Here is a 25040-nt window from a genome sequence, read left to right on the forward strand (position 1 = left end):
GGTGCGCTCATGTTCCTGCCGCTCTTAACGCTGGCGATGAGGCCAGAGCTGCTGCAGCTCATGCGCACTGGGGGTATCTAAGACTTTGCATAGCTGCCCCTCTCCTGGGAAGAGAACCCAGCCTTTTGTGAAAGACTGAGGTCATCCCTCAGTTGGCAGCTAGTGCTCCAGACTATTTAGTCATCCTCCTGTCTCAGGGGTGTCTTCCAGCCTCTGCCCTAATCCCTTGTGTGTGGGTGTTAACGTTCACACTCAAAGAACAGTCACATGTCCCTCATTTTAGCGTGTTGTGTAGCAGGGAGAACATCTATTGTTACAAACATGAAGAGAAACCTAGTCAATGCCAGAGTTGCTGCTCTCTTCTTGTCCTTTACAAACGTCAAATTTATCTGGGTCAGTGACCTTGACCAAAATATCTCAGTACTGCTGCACTGAGTGAGCTGATAGTGTAACCATGGAAAATGCAATTATGTATCTGCTAAATTAAAGGGTGTCCCACCAGATGGGTGGTTTCCTCTCAGCTGGTCATAACCTTACAGATGCTAAAGTGCTCTGCCTGGGTAGATGCTTTTTACCGGTAACTAAGATCAGATTCTGGGACCTAGACCTCCCCTCTGAGTACAGGGGAGTCCCATAGCAGCCTTGTTGGTGATGGTCATCAAAAGGATTCCCTTCGCATACTCCCTCAGAAATGGAGATGTACATATCCCTTTAACTGGTGGAGAGCAGGAAGGAAGTGACTTTCTTCAGTGGGTTGAATTATATGTTGGAAGGATGAACTGTTTGTGCAAATGGAGAGTGGTAATGTCAGCACCACAATATGAATATGATGCCAATAAAGAGAATGATAGATGGGGCAAATGATAACCTTGTTTGACTTCATCTCCATTAACACCTGGGTTTACCTAATGTTTGACCCTCGGCTCTAAATACAGTTGTGGAAATATGCACCAGCTTTCTTTTATCTTCACGTGTGTGTGACATTGGAGAAACTGTGATGTGTAAGGCCATGTGACAGATTGCCAAAACAGGCACAGACACCACCAGATTTTATTTCTCCTGCAGTTTCTGAGGCTAATCCAATCAGCAAAAGAAGAGTGCTTGGAGATCCTTCATGTGGGTTTAGTTCCCACCAATTTGGGAGTGAATCCGGGAGCTTCCTGGAAGAGAGTCCTGATGGACACAGACAATTTTCCACACATAGGAGGCAGAGAAAGTCTTTAGATGGTCGCTGTATTGTTCTGTGCAGCGTTTCCTGGCGAGGCTGTAGAGGTCCATATAGTGATGCCTGAAGGACAGCACATGAGGCTCAAGAAGCCGGTAGTCATAGCCCTTGGGCAGGTTGGTTACCTCTTCCCCAGCCTCCGAGTCTACAGCAGACATGATGGGCGCCATCCTGCCATGTGCTCTGGGAATAAGGGGTCAGCTGTATCCCTGCACATGGTCTTCCGATTCCACAGCAAACATAATGGGCAAGTGCTCTGGGAATAAAGGGTTACCTGTGTCACTGCACACAGTTCTCGGGGCCCTTATACTGAAAGTGTAAGGATTCGAAGATTTTTCATTACATCTAGTGTCTTGGAAGATGGGAATTCCATTCAAGAATCTGATGAATCTGTCATCTTCTTTCTTCACCCAATTTTGATCAGGAAAAACTCCAGGAGGCTGTGACAGAAGTGAGAGACCTGTTAGACCAGTTTGAGAGTCAGAAGTTGAAGTTAAGAGATCAAAGACGAGAACGGAGGGTAAGAAGTTGATTCTTTTCCATCCTAGAGCATACAGAGAGGCGTGATTGGGGAGAACATATACTTAATGCTTTATTCTCAGCAGCCCATGAGAAATAGATGACAGCATAAAAACCAACATACTTCATTTTTATGTCTCTAATGTCTATGAGGATATCTCTGTATCTTTTCAACCTTATTATAGTGATTGGTTAGGATGCCCAGCACCTCTGCCTGTAGACACAGAATTTTGATCTTTCTTGCATAGAACATCCGAGACTGGGTTTCACATTATAAATATCTCAGTTTCAATAACTGAAATGTTAACTACCTTGATGACTTTAAAACCTCAAATGGGGGCCTCCCCAGTGGCGCAGTGATTGAGTGCTGGGCTGCGAAGCTGCCCGCAGCCTCTGCAGCACCAGTTCCATCCCCGGCTGCCACAAGGGTCCCACATGGCGCACAGACCTCTCCCGTCATGCCTGCTGCTCCCCTCAGCTGCGTCCTCCGTCTGTCTGCCTGTTCTGCTCCCCTCTCTGGCTCTGGTGAATTCTCTCACCTTCCTGTGCTTCTGACTGTACCCAGTGCTTGTATAAATAAATAAATAAAAATTTTAAAAATAATAAAATAAAACCACAAATGGCTAGCAGGCATATGGTTTCACTTGTAACAGGAATATAGGCGAACCAAATAAGACATCAGTATAAAATATATATATATATATATATATATATATATATATATATATAATAACAGTACAAAACACAACAAAGCAAAAACAGACAATTATAAACCAGAGACATCCTGCAGGGGAGGAGGAGGGAGAGGGATCAGAGGGAGGGAGGGAGGAGCCCAGGGGACTGTGGTGATGGTGCATGGGTGCCTTGGGGAAGGAAATTCTGTGGGGACTCAATCTAAGGGGGTGAGGGGGAGCAAATATTGTTTTAAAAATGTAAAAATGATAAATGTTAAAACAAAATTTAAAAAAATTAAAAGAACCCTCAAACATTACACTTTGACACATTCACCACCATAAGGCTTTGCATTTGCCCTGATGTTCCACAAACCATTATTTGCAAGCGGTGAGAATGGGGTCCCTCCAGCTGAGGTCATGTCCCTGCCATTCATGAGGCTAGTGATGAGGCCAGAGCTGCTTCAGCTCATACAGACCTGGAGTGTCTAAGACTTTCCATAGCTTCCCCTCTTCTGGGAAGAGAACCCAGCCTTTCAGGAAAGATTGAGGTCAATTCTCAGTTGGCAGTTAGTGCTACAGGCTATTTTCAATCTGTCTTACTAGCGGTGTCTTCCAGACTTTGTACTAATCCCTTTTGTGTGCATACTAAAGTTAACACTGAAAGCAGAGTCACACTTTCATGATATTCAGGTCTGGGTAGCGGGGAGAACCTCCATGGTTACAAACATGAGGGAAACCATGTCAATGCAGAGTTCGAGCTGCTGTCTCCTCATCTTGCACAAACATCCCAATTCATCCGAATCAGTGACTTTGACCACAGTATTCCAGTCATGGCCACACTGTGTGAGCTGATAGTGTAGCCATGGAAACTGCAGTTCTATATCTGCCAAATTAAAGGGAATCCCACCAGATGGGTGGTTTCTTTCTGCTGGTCTAAACTCATGGATGATAAATGGACTCTGGCTGGGTGGATGCTTATTGCTGATAACTATGATCATATTCTGGGACCCAGACCTCCCCTCTGACTACATGGGAGTCACCTACCAGCCTTGCTTGGTGATTCCATCAAAATTCTTTCCTTCACAAATTCCCAGAGAATTGGAGATTTACATAACCATGTGCTTTCTGGGTACCAGCTGGGAGAAGAAACAAAGGTGATGGTGTTTGGTGGGTGGGTTTCATTCTGGAAGGATGAACTATTTGTGCACATGGAGAGCAGAGATGGTGGCACCACAGTGTGAAGATGATGCCAATAAAGAAAATTATGACAGCCTCCCATTGATTTAGCAGCAGGAAGCTTCAGGCATTCCTCCAAGTAAAAGGACTCATGTGAAGAGTGTCTTCTTAGCTGAACAGACTTTTCTCTGTGTGTGTGTGTGTGTGTGTGATGGGGGTGTAGAGGTGAGTATTAAAATAATCAAATCACAAAAATCCCCCATACTTCCCATCTCACACATTGTCATTACCGGCATCAGCGTCACACTGTGGCGCCCCCATCCCCACTCTCCATCTGCACAACGAGTTCCTCCTCCCAACCTGAAACTCTCCCAGTAAACAGTGTCCCCGGGTCCCTCCTGTCACCGGGACCCCCATTCCACGTCCTTTTTTTACATCTGACTAAGTTAAAAAAAAAAGTCATGAAATACTGTCCTTTTGTCTCTGACCATAGTGTATCCCCGGCTCATCCATGTTGCAACACAGCAGAGTTTCCTGTCTTTAAGGGTGACTGTTCTGGCAGATTGTCATGAGGGAGCAGGAGCACTCAGAGAGGAGGAGGGAAACTCTTTATTTGCGCTAGCGGCTTCACACCCGCAGCCCGGAGGAGATCTCTCTCCACAGTCTGAGCCCCAGCAACTAGGTTACAGAGTATTTATTGAGTAAAGCAAGGGACGCAGCAGCTGAGGATGTGCGACTCAGGGCGCATGTGGCCTTGAGGGCGCTTATCCCTTGTTCCCTGAAATTCTCAGTCTACAGGCTCTGTACTGACTTCAGCTCATGCACAGTCAGCCTGACATTTTTCCCTTCATTTCCCCCTTTTTTAATTTTTATTCCATCATATCTATGGTGCACAGACCTTAGGGTGCAGCATTCGAAGACAGTTTATTTTAGGGTTCTAGTGTGTGTGAGAGAAGTGTACTGTTTTTGTTTTGTCTCCTGGCCTTTCTAACCTCCCCTCTGGTGTATGTGTGGGTTAGCACTTAGAATTCACTGTCCTTGTCTCAGAAGCATCTTTAACTCTCCTGATGTCCCTGCCTGCACTGTCCCTAAAGCTGCCTATGTAACCGTAACTTGCCTTGGGACTCAATACCCCTTCTGCAGAGGAGCCCCTTACTGCTATTAGGACAGAGGGCATTGATCTGAACAGTCACTGACTCCTGCTGAAAATGGGTAACGTGCACAAGCAGCCAGGGCGCCACTGCGATCTAAGGGCCCTGGGAGGAAGGATAGTAGAGCTTCCTATCAAGTTCTGTCTGAAGGGCCACCTAATGTCTGCCGGCTTTGAGACTACAGGAGATGATTCTGATGAGGGTGTTGAGGATGCAAGGCCCAAACAAGAAAATCATAGAGAAAATAGTGCGGAAACCAGAAAGAGGAGCAGCTGGCACAGATGTTAGTTTCTTATATAGGCCAGCTAGGCCCTTGTCCCACTTGTAAGGTCATCTATGCAATAGGGTTTTTTTTTTATTATTATTATTAACTTTAGGTTTTCTTTTATCTCACTAGAAGTGTAAAAGTGTCCTGGCTCAGGCTAGTCATCAGTAGGCCAGTCTAAGAAAATGGAGCAAGGCAGAATAACTGGCCCCTCATTCACCAAGGTTGTCATTTATATTGTCTGCCACTTTTCGGGTCACCTGAGGCTTGTCTCACCTCTGTGCTCCTTAAAAAAATGTTTTCTCTCCTATACCTGGTTCTTCATAGTCATAGGCAGCTGACGGTCATGCCTGTCCTCCCATCTTGGCCTTTTGTTTGGGCTGACCCCTGGCTCTCGGACATTTCCCCAACATACTATCCCATGGTCCATATGGGCACTCATAGTTCGTGAGAATCTCGTCCCAGTTCACTCCTGCTGTGATGCCTCCTTGCTGTAGAATACAGTTGTCGAAATATGCACCAGCCATTATCTCTTCACATGTGTGCAATATTAGAGAAACCACGATGTGCATCATCATGTGACAGATTCCCAAAACAGGCACAGAGACCACCACTTTTCATTTCTCCTGCAGTCCTGGAATCTAAACAAATCAGCAAAAGAAAATTCCCTGGAGTTCCTTCATGTGTGTTTGGAGCCCAACATTTTGGGAGTGAAACTGAGGAGCTTCTTGGAGGAGATTCCTGAGGACAAGAGAGCTTTCTATATATAGGAGGGGGAAAGGGTTTCCTTTAGATGGTTACTGTCTTAATCTGTGTGCAGCATTTCCTGTTGTGGCTGTAGAGGTCCATATAGTTCTGCCTGAGGGTCAGCACATGAGGCTCAAGAAGCCGATAGTCAAAGCCCTCAGGCAGGTTAGTTACCCCCTTCGCCAGCCTCTGATTCTACAGCAGACATGATGGCAGCCATCGTGCCACGTGCTCTGGGAATAAGGGGTCACCTGTATCACTGCACACGGTCCTCGGGCCGCTTATTGAAAATATAAGGATTCAATGATATTTCATGTAATTATAGTCTCTTGAAGGGAGGGATTCCTCTCATGATCCTGATGAATCTGTCATCTTAACTGTGCTTTATGTCTTCACTTAATTTTGATCAGAGAAAATTCCACAACGCTGTGAAGAAACTGATAGAACTCTTACCCCTGACGGAGAGTCAGAATTTGAAGTTAGGAGAAAAAACAGAAGAACAGGAGGTAAGAAGTTGTTTTGCCCATCTTAGAACAATGCAGTGGGCGGGGCTGGGCAGAGTATAAACCTGATGGTTTATTGTCACCAGCTTGTGAGAAATAGATGACTGCCAAAGAAACTTGCATTATTTTTATGTCCCTACTGTCTATGAGTATATGTCTGTATCTTTTAAGCCTTACAATAGTTTTTGGTTAGGATACCCAACAGCTCAGCCCGTAGAGACGGAATTTTTATCTTTTTTACATAGAACTTCCTAGAGTGAGATTAACATTATAAATACCTCAGATTAAAGAACTGAAGTGTTAACTAACTTTATGACTTGAAGATCTCAAACATGGCACTTTTGACACATTCACCACCATACAGGGTTTGCATTTGCCCTCTACACTGCCTCCCCCATGTTCCACACACCATTCTTTGCTAGCAGTGAGTACAGGGTTCTTCCAGGTGAATTCGTGTTTCTGCTGCTGCAGCTCATGCGCACTGGGGATCTCTGAGACTTTCCACGGCTGCCCCTCTCCTGGGAAGAGAACCCAGCCTTGAGCAATAGATTGAGGTCATCCCTCAGTTGGCAGTTAGTGCTCCAGACTATTTAGTCATCCTCCTGTCTCAGGAGTGTCTTCCAGCCTCTGCCCTAATCCCTTGTGTGTGGGTGTTAAAGTTCACACTCAAAGGACAGTCACACGTCCCTCATTTCAGTGTGTTGTATAGTGGGGAGAACATCTATTGTTACAAACATGAAGAGAAACCTAGTCAATGCCAGAGTTGCTGCTCTCTTCTTGTCCTGCACAAATGTCAAATTTATCTGGGTCAGTGACCTTGACCAAAATATCTCAGTCACTGCTGCACTGCGTGAGCTGATAGTGTAGCCATGGAAAATGCAATTATGATCTGCCAAATTCAAGGGTGTCCCACCAGATGGGTGGTTTCCTTTCTGCTGGTCATAACCTCACAGATGGTAAATCGCTCTGCCCTGGTGGATGCTTATTGCTGGTAACTATGCTCAGATTCTGGGACCCACATCTCCCCTGTGAGTCATGGGAGTCACCTACCACCCTGTTGGTGATGTTCATCAAAAGCCTTCCCTTCACAAACTCCCTCAGGAATGGAGATTTATATATCCCTGTACCTGGTGGGGTCCGGGTGGTAGAAGGAACAAAATAACATTGTTCAATGGGTTGAATTTCATGTTGGAAGGATGAACTATTTGTGCATATAGAGAGTGGAGATGTCGGCACCACAATATGAAGATGATGCCAATAATGAGATCGTGTAGATGGACTAAATGGTAACCTTTTGTGACTGGCATCACCTGTAAAACCTGGGTTTACTTAGTGTTTGATCCTCTGCTGTAAAAACAGTTGTTGAAATATGCACCAGCTTCCTTTTATCTTCACATGTGTGTAACATTAGAGAAATGGTGATTTGCAAGGGCATGTGACAGATTGCCAAAACAGGCTGAGACACCACCAGATTTTATTTCTCCTGCAGCCTGAGAGGCTAAATCAATCAGCAAAAGAAGAGTGCCTGGAGTTCCTTCATATGGGTTTATTTCCACCGATTTGGGTTGACTCTGGGGAGTTTCCTGAACAAGAGTCCAGATGGACACAGACAACATTCCACATATACAAGGTGGAGAAAGGCTCCTTACAGATGGTTACTGTCTTATTCTTTGTGCAGCATTTCCTGGCAAGGCTGTAGAGGTCCGTGTAGATCCGCCTGAGGGTCAGCACATGAGGCTCAAGAAGCCAATAGTAATAGCCCTCGGGGAGGTTAGTTACCCCTTCCCCAGCCTCCGAGTCTATAGCAGACATGATGGCAGCCATCCTGCCAAGTGTTCTGGGAATATGGGGTCAACTATATTACTGCACACAGTACTTGGGGTGCTTATACTCTAAGGGTAAGGATTTAAATATTTTTCATGTGATTCTAGTCTCTTGGGAGGCAGGGATTCCTCTCAAGCACCTGATGAATCTGTCATCTTAACTACGCTTTCTTTCTTCACCAAAATTTGATCAGGAAAAAATCCAGGAGGCTGTGACAAAAGTAAGAGAACTGTTAGACCAATCTAAGAGTGAGAAGTGGAAGTCAAGAAAACAAAGAAGAGAACTAAAGGTAAGAAGTTGAGTCTCTTCCATCGTAGAGCATACAGAGAGGGCCTGGTTGGGGAGATCATAACTTGATGCTCTATTGTCACCAACCCATGAGAAATAGATGACAGCCAAAAAAGACAATATGCTTTATTTTTATTACTCTAGTGTCTATGAGAATTTCTCTGTATCTTTTCACCCTTATAATAGTGGTTAGGATGCCCAGCACCTCAGCCTATAGAGACAGAGTTTTAATCTTTTTGCACTAACATCCTAGACTTGGCTTCACATTATAAATACCCCAGATTAAAGAACTGAAATGTTAAATAACTTGACGACTTAAAAACCTCAGACATGGCACTTTGACATATTCACCCCTGTAAAGGGTTTACATTTGCCCCCCACACTGCCTCCCCCATGTTCCACAAACCATTCTTTGCAGGCAGTGAGAACAGGGTCCCTTCGGGTGAGCTCATGTTCCTGCCGCTCGTGAGTCTGGCCATGAGGACAGAGCTGCTGCAGCTCATGTGCGCTGGGGGTCTCTGAGACTTTCCATAGCTGCCCCTCTCCTGTGGAGAGAACCCAGCCTTGAGCGAAAGATTGAGGTCATCCCTCAGTTGGCAGTTAGTGCTCCAGACTATTTAGTCATCCTCCTCTCTCAGGGGTGTCTTCCAGCCTCTGCCCTAATCCCTTGTGTGTGGGTGTTAAAGTTCACACTCAAAAGACAGTTACACGTCCCTCATGCTAGAGTCTTGGATAGTGGGAAAAACCTTCATTGTTACAAACATGAGGGGAAACTGCATTAATGCCAGAGTTCGAGCTGCTCTCCTTGTCCTGCACAAACGTCCCAATTCATCCTGATCAGTGACCTTGACCACAGTACTCCAGTCATGGCCATACTGTGTGAGCTGATAGTATAGCCATGGAAACTGAAGTTCTGTATCTGCCAAATTAAAGAGAGTCCCAGTGTATAGATGGTTTGCTTTCTCCTAATCGTAAACTCAAAGATGTAAATGGCTCTGGCTGGGTGGATGCTTATTTCTGGTAACTATGATCACATTCTGGGACCCAGATGTCCCCTCTACTACATGGGAGTCACCTACCAGCCTTGCAGGTGATGTCCATCAAAATCCTTACCTTCACACACTCCCTCAGAACTGGAGATTTACACATCCCTCTGCCTGGTGGGGAGCAGGTGGGAGAGGAACAAAGGTGATGGTGTTTAGTGGGGGGGTTTCATGTTGGAAGGACAAACTATTTGTGCAGATGGAGAGTGGAGATGGTGGCACCCAAATGGGAAGCGATGCCAAAAAAGAGAATGAGTAGATCGGAGAATGGTAACCTTTTGAGACTGCTGTAAAACCTGGCTTTACCTAGTGTTAGACCTTTGCCCTGTCACACAGTCAAATTATCTAGCATCTGTCCTTTGTCCTCTTGTATCTTGACTGAAGAATAAGGAAATCACTCTAGGGCCTCCCCGGTGGTGCAGAGGTTGAGCGCTGGGCTGTGAAGCTGCCCACAGCCTCTGCGCCAGTTCGATCTCCGGCCGCTGGCGAGGGTCCCACATGGCACGCAGACCTCTCCTGCCACGCCCGCTGCTTCCCTCAGCAGTGTACTTCCATCAGTCTGCCTGTTCTGCTCCCCACTCTGGCTCTGGTGAATTCTCACCCACACTTCTGACTGTACCCAGTACTTGTATAAATAAATAAATTAAATCTTTAAAAAAAAAAAGAAGGAAATCACTCTATTGACCATAGAGAATTATGATGGCCTCTCCCACATCTAACTGCCTGCCTACCAGTTTTTCCAGCAGCAGTGAAAATTGGACACTCCTCCACCTCAAAGGGGTCATGTGAAAAGTGTCTTCGTAGCTGAACAGACTTTTCTGTGTGTGTTGGTGGGGACGTAGGGGTGAGTGTTAATACAAACAAATCACAAATGTACCTGCTCCCCATCTTACACATTGTCATTACTGGCATCAGTGTCACACTGTGGAGCCCCCATCTCCACTCTCCATCTGCACAACGGGTTCCTCCTCCCAACTTGGTACTCTCCCCAGTAAACAGTGTCCCCGTGTCCCTCCTGTCACCTGGTCCCCCCATTCCACATTCTGTTTTTACATCTGACTAGGTTAAAAACAGTCACGAAAATATAGTCCTTTGGTCTCTGACCATAGACCATAGTATCTCCCTGGCTCATCCAGGTTGTAACACGTATTGGAGTTTCCTGTCTTTAAGGTGAAATGTTCTGGCAGATGGTCATGAGGGAGCAGGAGCACTCAGGGAGGAGGAGGGAAGCTCTTTATTTACGCTGGTGGCCTCACACCAGCAGCCTGGAGGAGATCTCTCTCCATAATCTGAACCCAAACAACTAGGTTACAGAGTATTTATTGAGCAAAGCAAGGGACAGCCAGCTGGGGATGCATGACTCAGGATGCATGTAGCGTTGAGGGCACTTGTCCGTTTTTCCCTGAAATTCTCAGTATACAGGCTCTGTCCTGACTTCAGCTCATCCACAGTCAGCCTAACACTTTGCACTTCATTTCTCCCTTAATTTTTATTCCATCATATCTATGGTGCTCAGATCTCAGATGCAGGCCTATAAGACATTTTTTTTTTTCGGGTTCCAGTGTGTGTAAGAAAAAATACAGTCAGTCACCAGGCACTTCCCAGTGTATTGTTTTTGTTTCATCCTCCTGGACTTTCTGACCTCCCCTCTGGTGCATGTGTTGGCTAGCACTTAGAATTTATTGTCCTTCCAATTATTATCAGCTCTGAAAAGAGACATTAAAGAAAATACATATATAGTGGAGGAGAGACTTCAACACCCCACTCTCACCAATGGACAGATCAATGAGACAAAAATAAACAAAGACACTAGAGCCCTAAATAAAGACATAGAACTCAAGGACTTAACAAACATCTATAGTACACTGTACCCAAAAAAATCCAAGTACACATTTTTCTCAAGTGCCATGGATCATTCTCCAGAATCGATCACATACTGGGCCACACGACAAACATCAACAGATACATGAAGATCAAAATCATTCCAACTGTCTCCGATCATAATGGCATTGAGCTAGAAATCAATCATGAAAAAAAAACAAGGAACCCTCCCACTTCATGGAGATTGAAATCCCCACTCCTCGAGTCAAAGAAGAAATTAAAAAATACTTTGAGTTGAACAACAAGGAGGACACCACTTTCCAGAATGTATGGGATGCAGCAAAAGCAGTAATAAGAGGAAAATATATCGCAACACAGGCTCACATCAACAAACAAGAAAGAACTCAAAGAAACAACCTAATCTTGCATCTCAAAGAGGCAGAAAAAGAACAAAGGAACCCTAAAGCCAGTAGAAGGAGATTATAAAAATCAAAGCAGAAATAAACAAATTGGCAATTTAAAAAAACAATCCAAAAGATCAATGAAACCAAAAGTTGGTTCTTTGAAAAAATAAACAAAATAGACAAACCTCTAGCCAGGCTCACAAAGAAAAAAATGGGAGAAAACACATATAAATAGGATTACAAATGAAAGAGCAAAAATCACAACAGACTCAGTATAAATCAAAAGAATAATCAAAGATTACTATGAACACTTATATGCAAACAAATTCAACAACCTAGAAGAGATGGACAAATTCCTAGAATGATATAATCATCCAAAGCTGGACAAAGAAGAAATAGAACAACAGAACAGTGAAATTAAGGCAGTAATCAAAGCATTCCCCAAAAACAAAAGCCCAGGCCCAGACAGCTTCTCAAATGAATTCTACCAAACGTTCAGCAGTGAATTAGTGTCTATCCTACACAAACTCTTTCAAAAAATTGAAAAAGAAGGAATATTACCAAATACGTTCTACGAAGCCAACATTACATTGATACCAAAATCAAACAAAGACTGCACAAAAAAAGAAAATTACAGGCCAATCTCCCTAATGAACACTGATGCAAAAATCCTCAACAAAGTCCTTGCCAGCATAATCCAACAATGCATCAAAGGGATAGTACACCACGATCAAGTGGGATTCGTCCTGGGGCACAAGGATGGTTCAACTTATGAAAATCAATAAGTGTAATCCAACACATCAACAAAAAGAAAAAGAAAAATCATATGATCATATCAATAGATGCTGAGAAAGCATTCGACAAAGGCCAACATCCATTTATGATGAAGGCCCTTGAAATTCTCGGGATAGAAGGAAAATGCCTTAATATGATAAAAGCCATATATGACAAATCCACTGCCAACATTATTCTCAATGTTGAAAAGCTGAAGGTCTTTCCTTTAAGATCAGGAACAAGACAAGGATGTTGTCTCTCACCACTGCTCTTCAATATAATACTGGAGGTCCTAGCCAGGGCAATAAGACAAGAGAAGGACATACAAAGAATACAGATGGCAAAAGAAGAAGTAAAACTATCACTATTTGCAGATGATATGATAATACACATAGAGAACCCTAAAAACTCCACAGAATAACTACTCAAAATAGTCAGCCAGTTCAGTAGAGTAGCAGGATATAAAATCAACACACAAAAATCAGTAGCCTTCCTATACACAATCAATCTGAAGAAGAAGAAATCAAGAAAACAATCCCTTTTATAATTGAAACCAAAGAAGTCAAATACTTGGGAATAAACCTAACAAAAGAGGTGAAAGACCTATACAAAGAAAATTATAAAACACTGTTAAAAGAAATTGAAGACACAAAGAAATGGAAAGATATCTCCTGCTCATGGATTGGAAGAATCAACATTATTAAAATGACCACCCTCCCAAAAACAATATACAGATTCAATGCTATTCTAATAAAAATCCAATGACATTCTTCAAAGAAATAGAACAAATACTGATGAAATTCATATGGAACCACAAAAATACCATGAATAGCCAAAGCCCTACTAATGAAAACAAAGGATAAAGGAGGTATCACACTTCCAAACTTCAAGCTATACTACAAAGCCATAATAATTAAAACAGTTTGGTAATGGAACAAAAACAGACACACGGACCAATGGAACTGAATAGAGAGCCCAGATATAGAGATGCACTTACATGAACAACTAATCTTTGACAAAGGAGCAAAGAATACGCAATGGAACACAGACACTTTGTTCAATAAATGGTGCTGGGAAAACTGGACCTCCACATGTAAAAAAATGAAACTAGACCACTACCTCTCACCATGCACAAAAATCAACTCAAAATGGATAAAAGAACTGGACACAAGACCTGAAACCATAAACTATACAGAAGAAAATATAGGTAAAACACTCCAAGACATACATCTCAGAAACATCTTTAAAGACTCATCACCCAAAGCTGTGACAGTGAAGGCAAAGATAAACACCTGGGATACATCAAACTGAAAAGCTTCTGCACATCCAAAGAGACATTAGTAGTACAGCTTGAAGTTTGGAAGTGTGATACCTCCTTTATCCTTTGTTTTCATCAGTAGGGCTTTGGCTATTCATGATATTTTTGTGGTTCCATATGAATTTCATCAGTATTTGTTCTATTTCTATAGCAGACATGATGGCAAAACAGAGAGACACTCCACTGATTGGGAAAAAATCTTTGCACTCCATCCAACTGATAAGGGACTGATCACAATGATATACAAAGAACTCACACGGCTCAACAAAAACAAAATAAACAATCCAGTCAAGAGATGGGAAGAAGAACTCAAAAGACATTTCTCCAAAGAGTAAATGCAAATGGCCAACAGGCACATGAAAAAAATGTTCAACATCCCTTATAATCAGGGAAATGCAAATCAAAACCATACTGAGATACCACCTTACACCAGTGAGAATGGCACATATCAAAAAAACAAGCAACAACAAATGTTGGTGAGGATGTGGTGAAAAAGGAACTCTCCTACATTGCTGGTGGGAGAGCAAACTGGTCCAACCACTATTGAAAGCTGTCTGGAGGTTCCTCTGTCTACTAAAAATGGAGCTACCATACTATCTGGCAATTCCAATACTAGGGATCTACTCAAAGGACACAAAATCAGTGATTCAAAAGAGCACCTGTACACCTATGTTTATTGCAGCACTATTTACAATAGGTAAAACCTGGAAACAACCCAAATGCCCAAAAATTGATGACTGGATCAAGAAGATGTGGTACATATACACAATGGAATACTATTCAGCAATCAAAAAAGATAAACTCATGCCATTCGCAGCAACGTGGATGGAGCTAGCCAGAATTATGCTCAGTGAAATAAGCCTGAAGGAAAAAGAAAAATATCGGATGGTTTCACTTATCACAGGAATATAGAGGAATCAAATAAGACATCAGCGTAAAAAAAATAATGACAGTACAAAACCCAACAAAGCAAAAACAGACAATTATAAACCGGAGACATCCTGTAGGGGAGGAGGAGGGAGAGGGATGAAAGGGAGGGAGGGAGGAGCACAGGGGACTCTGTGGTGATGGTACACGGGTGCCTTGGGGAAGGAAATTCTATGGGGACTCAGAGGGGATGGGGGGAAGCAAATAATGTCTAAAAAAATGTGAAAAGATGATTAAAAAAAAAAAAGAAAAAAGAATTTATTGTCCTTCTCTCAGAAGCCTCTTTAACTCTCCTGGAGTCCCTGCCTGCACTGTCCCTGAAGCTGCCTACTTAATTGAACTGCCCTGGGACTCTCTACCCCTTCTAGGGGTGGAGCCTCACACTGCTGTTAGGATAAAGGGCGTCGATCTGACCGGTTACTGCTTCCTACTGAAAATGGGTGATGTGGGCGAGCAGTCTGGGCTCCACTGCAGGGGGGTGATCTAAGGGCCTTGGCAGGAAGGATGGTGGAGGCGTCCTATCAGGATCCATCTGTTGGACCATCTTCATCTGCTGGCTTTGAGGCGAAAGTATGTGATTCTGAGGAGGGTTTGAGGATGCAAGGCCCAAGCAAGAAAATCATAAAGAAATTATTGAGGAAACCAGAAAGAAGAGCAACCAGGACAAAGTTGGTTTCCTTTAGAGGCATAGATTGATTGAAGTCCTTGCCCCTCCTGTAAGGCCATCTATAATACAGATGCATTTAATAACTTTAGCTTGTTTTTCATCTTACTAGAAGTGTTAAAGTGTCCTGGCTCAGCCTAATCATCAGTAGGCCAGTCTAAAGAAAACAGAGCAAAGCAGAGTAAGTGGCCCCTGATTCAACAAGAGGATAATTTTTTTTTTTGACTTCCACTTTTAGGGTCACCCAAGGCTTGTCTCACCTCTGGGCTTCTTTAGAAATTATGTTCTTAACCTGTGGCTGGTTTTTTCATAGTCAGAGGCAGCTGACGGTCAAGCCATCCCTTCTTGGCCTGTGGTTTGGGCTGACCCCTGTCTCTTGGACATTTCCCAAAATACTATCTCATGGTCCGTATGGACTTTGATATTATGGTAAGAGTCTCCTCAATTTCACTCCTGCCATGATGACCCCCTGCTGTAGAATACAGTTGTCGAAATACGCACCAACATTTTTTATCTTCCATGTGTGTAACATAAGAGAAACCACAATGTACTAGGTCATGTGACAGATTCCCAAAACAGGCATAGACACCACCAGATTTTATTTTTCCTGCAGTCTGCCAGATAAACCAATCAGCAAACGAAGACTGCTTGGAGTTCCTTCATGTGGGTTTGGGCCCCACCAATTTGGGAATCTGTCTGGGGAGCTTCCTGGAAGAGAGTCCTGATGGACACAGACAACTTCCCACATATAGGAGGTGAAGAAAGATTTCTTTTTGATGGTTGCTCTCTTGTTCTGTGTGCAGAATTTCCTGGTAGGTTAGTTACCCCTTCCCCAGCCTCCGATTCTACAGCAGACATGATGGCAGCCATCCTGCCAAGTGCTCTGGGAATAAGGGGTCACCTGTATCACTGCACACAGTACTGGGGTGCTTATACTGAAAGTGTAAGGATTCAATGATATTTCATGTCATTCTAGTCTCTTGGAAGGCAGGGATTCCTCTCAGGAACCTGATGAATCTGTCATCTTAACTACGCTTTCTTTCTTCCCCTAATTTTGATCAGGAAAAATTCGAGGAGGCAATGACAATACAGAAAGACCTGTTAGACCAGTGGTTGAGTCTGAACTTGAAGATAAGAGAACAATCAAGAGAGCAGGAGGTAAGTAGTTGCGTCTTTACCATCCTACAACATAGACAGAGGATGTGGATGGGCAGAGCATAAACTTGGTGGTTTATTGTCACCAGCCCATGAGAAATAGATGACACCAAAAGATACATGCTTTATATTTATGTCCCCATTGTCTATATGAATTTCTTTGTATCTTTTCAGCTTTCTAGTAGTGATTGGTTAGGATGCCCAGCACCGAGCTGGTAGAGAGAGAATTTTGATCTTTCTTGCATGGAAAATGCTAGACTGGGTTTCACATTATAGATCCCTCAGTTTCAAGAACTGAAATGTTAACTATCTTCATGACTTGAAGACCTCAAACATGGCACTTGGACACATTCACCACCAGAGAGGGTTTGCATTTTCCCCCCACACTGATTCCCCCATGTTCTACACACCATTCTTTGGGTGCAGTGAGAACAGCGTACCTGCAGATGAACTCATGTTCCTGCCACTCATGAGGCTGGCAATGAGGCCAGAGCTGCTGCTGCTGATGTGCACTCAGGGAGAGGGAGGGAAGCTATTTATTTATGTTGGTGCCTTCACACCCACAGCGCGGAGGAGAGCTCTCTGAAATCTGAGCCTGAGCAACTAGGTTACAGAGCATTTCCACTTCATTTCCCCCTTTTTATATTTATTCCATCACATCTATTGTGCTCAGATCACCGGTGCACCCTTTGAATACATTTTTTTTTTTTTTAGGGTTCCAGTGTGTGTAAGAGAAACTACAGTCAGTCACCAGTCACTGCCCAGTGTACTGTTTGTTCTGTCCTCCTGGACTTTCTGACCTCCCCACTGGTGTATGTGTTGGTTAGCATTTAGAATGTACCATCCTTGTCTCAGAGACATCTTTGACTCTCCTGAGGTCCCTGCCTGCACTGTCCCTGAAGCTGCCTACTTAACCTTAAATTGCCCTGGGACTCAGTACCCCTTCTACAGATAGATCTCCTAACTGCTTTAAGGAAAAATGGCGGCAATCTAAGGCACCTCAGAGGATGGACAGTGGAGGCGTCCTATCAGTCTCCATCCATCTGGAATCTGCTGGCTTTGAGACTACAGGGGCTGATTCTGACAAGGGTGTTGAGGATGCAAGACCCAAACAAGAAAATCATAAAAGTAGTGAGGGAACCATCAAGAATAGCAATCAGGACAGAAGTTGGTTTCCTGTAGAGGCCAAGATTGGTTGTAGTCTAATAGGCCCTAGATTCGCCTGTAAGGCCATGTGAAATACAGATATTTTTTAATAACTTTAGGTTGTCTTTTATCTCACTAGATGTGTGAAAGTGTCCTGGCCCAGGCTAGTCATCAGTAGGCCAGTGTAAGGAAAATGGAGCAAGGCAGATTAAGTGGCCCCTAATTCACAAAGAGGGTGATTATTTTTTTGTCTGCCACATTTACGGTCACCCGATTCTCGTCTCACCTCTGGGATTATTGAGAAAACCTCTTTTTAACCTGCAGCTGGTTCTTCATAGTCAGAGGCAGCTGACGGTCAAGACTGTCCTCCTGTCTTGGCCTATGGTTATTACTGAGGCCCTGTCTCTTGAACTTTTCCCCAAAATACAATCCCATGGTCCATATGGACTTTCATAATATGGTGAGAGTCTCGTACCTCTTCCCTCTTGCCATGATGAACACCTGCTGTAAATACAGTCTTCGAAACATGCACCAGCCTTTTTTATCTTCACAAATGTGTAACATTAGAGAAACCATGATGTGCAAGGTCTTGTGACACATTTCCAAAACAAGCACAGAGACAACCAGATTTTATTTCTTCTACAATTTGCAAGGCTAAAGCAATCAGCAAAAGAAGACTGCCTGGAGATCTTTCATGTGGGTTTAGTTCCCACCAATTTAGGAGTGTATCTGGGGAGCTTCCTGGAGAGAATTCTGATGGACACAGACAACTCTCCACATCCAGGAGGTGGAGAAAGGTTTATTTTAGATGGTTACTCTTTTGTTCTGTGTGTGGTGTTTCCTGACCAGGGTCTAGAGGCTCATGTAGCTTGCCTGAGGGTCAGCTCATGAAGTTCAAGAAGCCAATAGGCATAGCCCTTGGGTAGGTTAGTTACCCACTCCCCAGCCTCCGATTCTCCAGCAGACATGAGATGGCAGCCATCCTGCCACGTCTCTGGGAATAAGGGGTCACCTACATCACTTCACACAGTCCTCAGGGTGCTTATACTGAAAGTGTAAGGATTCAACGATATTTCATGTCATTCTAGTCTCTTGGAAGGCAGGGATTCCTGTTAGGAAACTGATGAATCTGTCATCTTTTTTTTAAGACTAATTTATTTTTATACAAGAACCAAGGTACAGGCTACATTCATGGGAGGGTGAGAGGATTCACCAGAGACAGAGCGGGGAATAGAACAGGCAGACTGAAGAAATACACTGCTGAGGGGAGCAGCGGGCGAGACAGTTGAGGTCTGCTGCACTGTGTGGGATTCTCACTGGCCGGCTGGGATCAAACCCAGGCTGCAAAGGCTGCGGACAGCTTCACCGTGCAGTACTCAACCACCTGCGGCCCTGAATCTGTCATCTTGACTATACTTTCTTTCTTCACCCAACTTTGATCAGGAAAAACTCCAGGAGGCTATAACAAAACTGAGAGAACTCTTGGACCAGTGGTTGCATCTGAAGTTGAAGTCAAGAGAACAAACAAGTGAATGCGAGGTAAGAAGTTGTCCTTTCCATCCTAGAGCATGCACGGAGGGCATGGCTGGGCAGAGCATAAACTTGATGGGTTTATTCTCAGCAGCCCGTGAGAAATAGATAACAGCCAAAGAAGAAACCTGCTTTATTTTTTGTCCGTAGCGTCTATGAGACTTTCTCTTATCTTTTCTGCCTTCTAACAGTGATTGGTAAGGATGCCCAGGCCCTTAACCCATAGAGAGAGAATTTTGATCTTTCTTGCATTGAACATCCTGGACTGTGTTTTACATTATAAATACCTCAGATTGAAGAACTGAAATGTTAGGTAACTTCATGACTTGAAGACAATCAAACATCGCACTTTGACACATTCACTACCCTACAGAGTTTGCTTTTTCCCGCCATACTGACTCCCCCATGTTCTAAAAACCATTGTTTGCAAGAGTGTGAACAGGGTCCTTCCAGGTGAGCTCATGTTCCTGCCACTCATGAGGCTGGTGATGAGGACAGAGCTGCTGCAGCTCATGCGCACGGGGGGGTCTCTGACTTTCCATAGCTGCCCCTCTCCTGGGAAGAGAACCCAGCCTTGAAGGAAAGATTGAGGTCATCCCTCAGTTGGCAGCTAGTACTCCAGACTATTTAGTCATCCTCCTCTCTCAGGGGTGTTTTCCAGCCTCTGCACTAATCCCTCGTGTGTGGATGTTAAAGTTCAGACTCAAAGCAGTCACACATCCCTCATTTTAGGGTCTTGGGTAGTGGGAAGAACCTCCATTGTTACAAACATGAAGGGAAACCACATTGAAGGCTCTCAACCCGCCCTCCACAAATGTACCAATTCATCCTGATCAGTGACCTTGACCACAGTATCTCGGCCACTGCCACACTGTATGAACTGATAGTGTAGCCGTGGAAACTGCAGTTCTGTATCTGCCAAATTAAAGGGAGCCCCACCAGATGGGTGGTTTCATTTCTGCTGGTTGTAAACTCACAGATGGTAAATGGGCTCTGGTTGGTGGATGCTTATTGCTGGTAACTCTGATCACATTTTGGGACCCAGAGCTCCCCTCTGAGTCATGGGAGTCACCTACCAGCCTTGCTTGATGAAGTTCCTCAAAAGCTTTCCCTTTACAAACTCCCTCAGAAGTGGAGAATTACTTATCCCTGTGCCTGGTGGAGACCAGGTAGGAGAGGAAAAAAAGTGATGTTGTTCAGTGGGTTGTGTTTTATGTTGGAAGGATGAACTATTTGTGCAGATGGAGAGTGGAGATGGCAGCACCACAGTGAATAGATGATGCCAATAAAGAAACAGATAGGTGGGAGAATAATAAACTTTTGAGACTGCATCTCAGAGAAAACTTGGGTTTACCTAGTGTTTGACCTTTTCCCTAGTTACACAATGAAATTATCTAGCATCTGTCCTTTCTCCTTTTGTATCTTGACTGAAGAAAGGAAATTACTCTAATGGCCATAGAGAATTATGACGGCCTATCCCACATCTAAGTGCCTGCCTCCCCGTTAACTCAGCAGCAGTAAACGTCAGACATTCCTCTACCTCAGAGGGTCATGTGAAGAGTGTCTTCGAAGCTGAACAGACTTTTCTCTCTGTGTGTGGTGGGGGCATAAGGCAGAGTGTTAAAAAAAATCACAATATTCCCCATGCTCTCCATCTCACACATTGTCTTTACTGGCATCAGCGTCACACTGTGGCGCCCCCATCTCCACTCTCCATCTGCACGGGTTCCTCCTCCCAACCTGGTACTCTCCCCAGTAAACAGTGTCCCCGGGTCCCTCCTGTCAGCTGGTCCCCCCCATTCCACATTCTGTTTTTAAAGCTGACTAAGTCATGAAAATATTGTCCTTTGGTCTCTGACCGTAGTGTCTCCCTGGCTCATCCATGCTGTAACACAGCAGAGTTTTCTGTTGTTATAAGGTTGACTGTTCTGGAAGATTATCATGAGGGAGCAGGAGCACTCAGAGAGGAGGGAAGCTCTTTATTTACACTGGCGGCTTCACACCCGCTGCCCGGAGGAGATCTCTCTCCACAATCTGAGCCCAGCAACTAGGGTACAGAGTATTTATGGAGTAAAGCAAGGGACACAGCAGTTGGGGATGCGTGACTCAGGGTGCGTGTGGCCTTGAGGGCGCTTATCTGTTGTTCCCTGGAATTCTCAATCTACAGGCTCTTTAGTCCTCCTAGACTTTCTAACCTCACCTCTATGTGTATATATATTTTTTAAGATTTATTTATTTTATTTATACAAACACTGGGTACAGTCAGAAGCGCAGGAGGGTGAGAGAATTCACCAGAGCCAGAGCGGAGAGCAGAACAGACAGACTAACGAAGTACACTGCTGAGGGGAGCCTCAGGCAGCAGGAGAGGTCTGCTCGCCATGTGGGACCCTCGCCCAGTGGCCAGGGATAGAACTGGCGCTAGAGGCTGTGGGCAGCTTCACAACCCAGTGCTAAACCGCTGCGCCACCGGGAAGGCCCTATGTGTATATTTTTTTAAATACTTAGAATCTACTGTCCTTTTCTCAAAGGCTTGTTTAACTCTCCTGAAGTCCCTGCCTGCACTGTCCCTGAAGCTGCCTACTTAACCCGAACTTGCCCTGGGACTCAGTACCCCTTCTATGGATGGAGCCCTTCACTGCTGTTAGGACAGAGGGTGTCGATCTGATCAGTCACTGCTTCCTGCTGAAAATGGGTGATACGGGCGAGCAGTCAGGGCTCCACTGCAGGGTGGCGATCTAAGGGCCCTGGTAGGAAGGACGGTGTAGGCATCCTATCAGGCTCCATCTGAAGGACCATCTGACGTCTGCTGGCTTTGCAGCAACAGGAGATGATACTAACAAGGGTGTTGAGGATATAAGGCCCAAAGAAAAAAATAATAATGACAATTAGCGAAGGAACCAGCAAAAGGAGCAACCAGGAGAGAAATTGGTTTCCTATAGAGGCCAAGATTGATTATAGCCTACTAGGCCGTTATCTCGCCTGTCAGGCCATCTGTAATACAGATGTTTTTCAATAACTTTAGGTTGTCTTTTATCTCACTAGAAGTGTTAAAGAATCCTGGTTCAGGCTAGCCATCAGTAGCCCAGTGAATAAAATGGAGCAAGGCAGAGTAAGTGGCCCCTGATTCACCAAGAGTGTGATTTTTTTTTTTTTTTTTGTCTGCTACTTTCAGGGTCACCCAAGGCTTGTCTCACCTCTGGGCTTCTTTAGAAAATGTCTACTTAACCTGTAGCTGGTTCTTCATGGTCAGAGGCAGCTGATGGTCAAGCCTGTCCTCCTACCTTAGCCTGTGGTTTTAGCTGACCGCTGTCTCTCAGACATTTCCCCAAAATATAATCCATGGTCCTTATGGACTTTCATAGGATATGAGAATCTCATCCCTATTCACTCCTGCTGTGATCACCCCTTGCTATGGAATACAGTTGTAGAAATACGCGCCACCTTTTTTTATCTTCATGTGTGTAGAATTAGAGAAATGACGATGTGCAAGGTCATGAGACAGATTCCCAAAACAGGCACAGAGACCACCAGATTTTATTTCTCCTGCAGTCTGCGAGGATAAAGCAATCTGCCAACGAAGACTGCTTGGAGTTCCTTCATATGGGTTTAGTTCCCACCAATTTGGGAGTGAATCTGGGGAGCTTCCTGGAAGAGAGTCCTGATGTACACAAACAACTTTCCACATATAGGAGGTGGAGAAAGGCTTCTTTTTGATGGTCACTGTATTGTTCTGTGTGCAGTTTTTCCTGGCGAGGCTGCAGAGGTCCGCAGCTCCACCTGAGGGTCAGCCAATAGTCACAGCCCTCGGGCAGGTTAGTTACCCCTTCCCCAGCCCTGATTCTACAGCAGGTATGATGGCGTCGTCCTGCCAAATGCTCTGCAAATAAAAGGTCACCTGTATTAGTCCACAAAGTCCTAGGGGTGCTTATACTGAAAGTGTAAGGATTCAATAATAATTCATGCCATTCTAGTCTCTTGGAAGGCAGGGATTCCTCTCAGGAACCTGATGAATCTGTCATCTTAATTATGCTTTCTTTCTTCATCCAATTTGATCAGGAAAAACACCAGGATTCTAGGATAAAAGTGAGAGACCTGTTAGACCAGTGGTTGAGTCTGAACTTGAAGTCAAGAGAACAAAGAAGAGAACGGGAGGTAAGAAACTGAGTCTTTTCTATCCCACAACACCCCAGAGGGCCTGGTTGGGCAGAGCATAAACTAATGGTTTATTCTCAGCAGCCTATGAGAAATAATGACAACTAAAGCACCATGCTTTCTTTTTATGTCCCTAGTGTCTATGTGAATTTCTCTGTATCTTTTCAGCCTTCTAATTTAAGTTATTGGTTAGGATGCCCAGCACTTCAGCCCATAGAGAGAGAATTTTGATCTTTCTCACATTGAACATCCTGAACTGGGTTTCACATTATAAATACCTCAGATTACAGAATTAATATGTTAGGTAACTTCATGATTTGAAGACGTCAAACATCGCACTTTGACACATTCACTACCCCAAAGAGTTCTCTTTTTCCCTCCACACTGACTCCCCCATGTTCTAAAAACCATTGTTTGCGAGAGTGTGAACAGGGTCCCTCCAGGTGAGCTCATGTCCCTGCAGCTCATGAGGCTGGCGATGAGGACAGAGCTGCTGCAGCTCATGGCTCTGGGGGTCTCTGGGACTTTCCACAGCTGCCCCTCTCCTGGGAAGAGAACCCAGCCTTGAGCAAAAGATTGAGGTCATCCCTCAGTTGGCAGTCAGTGCTCCAGACTATTTAGTCATCCTCTACTCTCAGTGATGTCTTCCAGCCTCTGCTCTAATCCCTTGTGTGTAGATGTTAAAGTTCACACTCAAAGGACAGTCAGACGTCCCTCATTTTAAGGTCTTGGGTAGCCAGAGTTCGAGCTGCTGTCTCCTCGTCTTGCACAAACATCCCAATGCATCTGGGTCAGTGACCTTGACCACAGTATCTCAGTCACTGCCACACTGCGTAAGCTGAGAGTGTAGCCATGGAAACTGCACTTCATTATCTGCCAAATTAAAGCAAGTCCAAGCAGATGGGTGGTTTACTTTCTGCTGGTCTAAACTCACCAATGATAAATGGACTCTGGCTGGGCATATGCTTATTGCTGGTAGCTATGATCAAATTCTGACCCCTCTACGTCCCCCCTGGGTACAGGGGAGTCACCTACTAGCCTTGGTTGGTGATGTTCATCAAAAGCCTTCCCTTCACACACTGCCTCAGAAGTGGAGATTTACACATCCCTCTGGCTGGTGTATAGCAGGCGGGCTGAAGAACAAAGGAAATGCTGTTTAGTAGTTTGGTTTCATGTCAGCAGGGTGAACTATTTGTGCAGATGCAGAGTGGAGATGACGGCACCACAATAGGAGATGATGCCAATAAAGAGAACAAGTAGTTGTGGGGAATGGTAAACTTTTGAGGCTGCATCTCAGAAAAACCTGGGTTTAAGTGGTGTTTCACCTTGGCTGTAGTTACACAATGAAATTGTCAAGCATTTTTTCTTTGTTCTCTTGTATCTTGTCTAATGGAGAAGGGAATTGTTCTGGTAACTATAGAGAATTATGACGGCCTCTTCCAATAAAAGTGCCTGCCTCCAGTTGATTTAGCAGCAGTGAGTATCGGAAATTATTCCAACTTAAAGAGGTCATGTGAAGACTGCCTTGGCAGTGGAGCATATTTTTCTGTGTGTGTGTGATGGGGGCATAGGGGAGAGTGTTCACATAAACAAATCACAAATGTACCGGCCCCCATCTTACACATTGTCATTACTGGCATCAGCGTCACACTGTGGAGCCCCCATCTCCACACCCCATCTTCACAACGGGTTCCTCCTCCCAACCTGGTTCCAGTGTGTGTGAGAGAAACTACA

The 25040-nt window shown here is 44.4% G+C and overlaps 1 protein-coding gene across 6 annotated transcripts in view; it reads left to right on the top strand.

The window, feature by feature from the left end:
* The window catches only part of LOC119251745 (golgin subfamily A member 6-like protein 6), a 61707-nt gene that overhangs the window by 25875 nt on the left and 10792 nt on the right, over positions 1–25040 (top strand). For all 6 annotated transcript variants that reach the window (XM_054698395.1, XM_037519005.2, XM_037519004.2 and 3 more), the window contains exons 12-17: positions 1650–1745; positions 6168–6263; positions 8278–8373; positions 16386–16481; positions 19068–19163; positions 23211–23306. In XM_054698395.1, the coding sequence (XP_054554370.1) occupies positions 1650–1745; positions 6168–6263; positions 8278–8373; positions 16386–16481; positions 19068–19163; positions 23211–23306 (576 nt within the window). The remainder of the gene's footprint in view (positions 1–1649; positions 1746–6167; positions 6264–8277; positions 8374–16385; positions 16482–19067; positions 19164–23210; positions 23307–25040) is intronic.

The sequence above is a fragment of the Talpa occidentalis genome, unplaced genomic scaffold (assembly GCF_014898055.3).
Source record: "Talpa occidentalis isolate TD23 unplaced genomic scaffold, MPIMG_talOcc4v2.1 talOcc4.2, whole genome shotgun sequence".
NCBI classification, from domain to species: domain Eukaryota; kingdom Metazoa; phylum Chordata; class Mammalia; order Eulipotyphla; family Talpidae; genus Talpa; species Talpa occidentalis.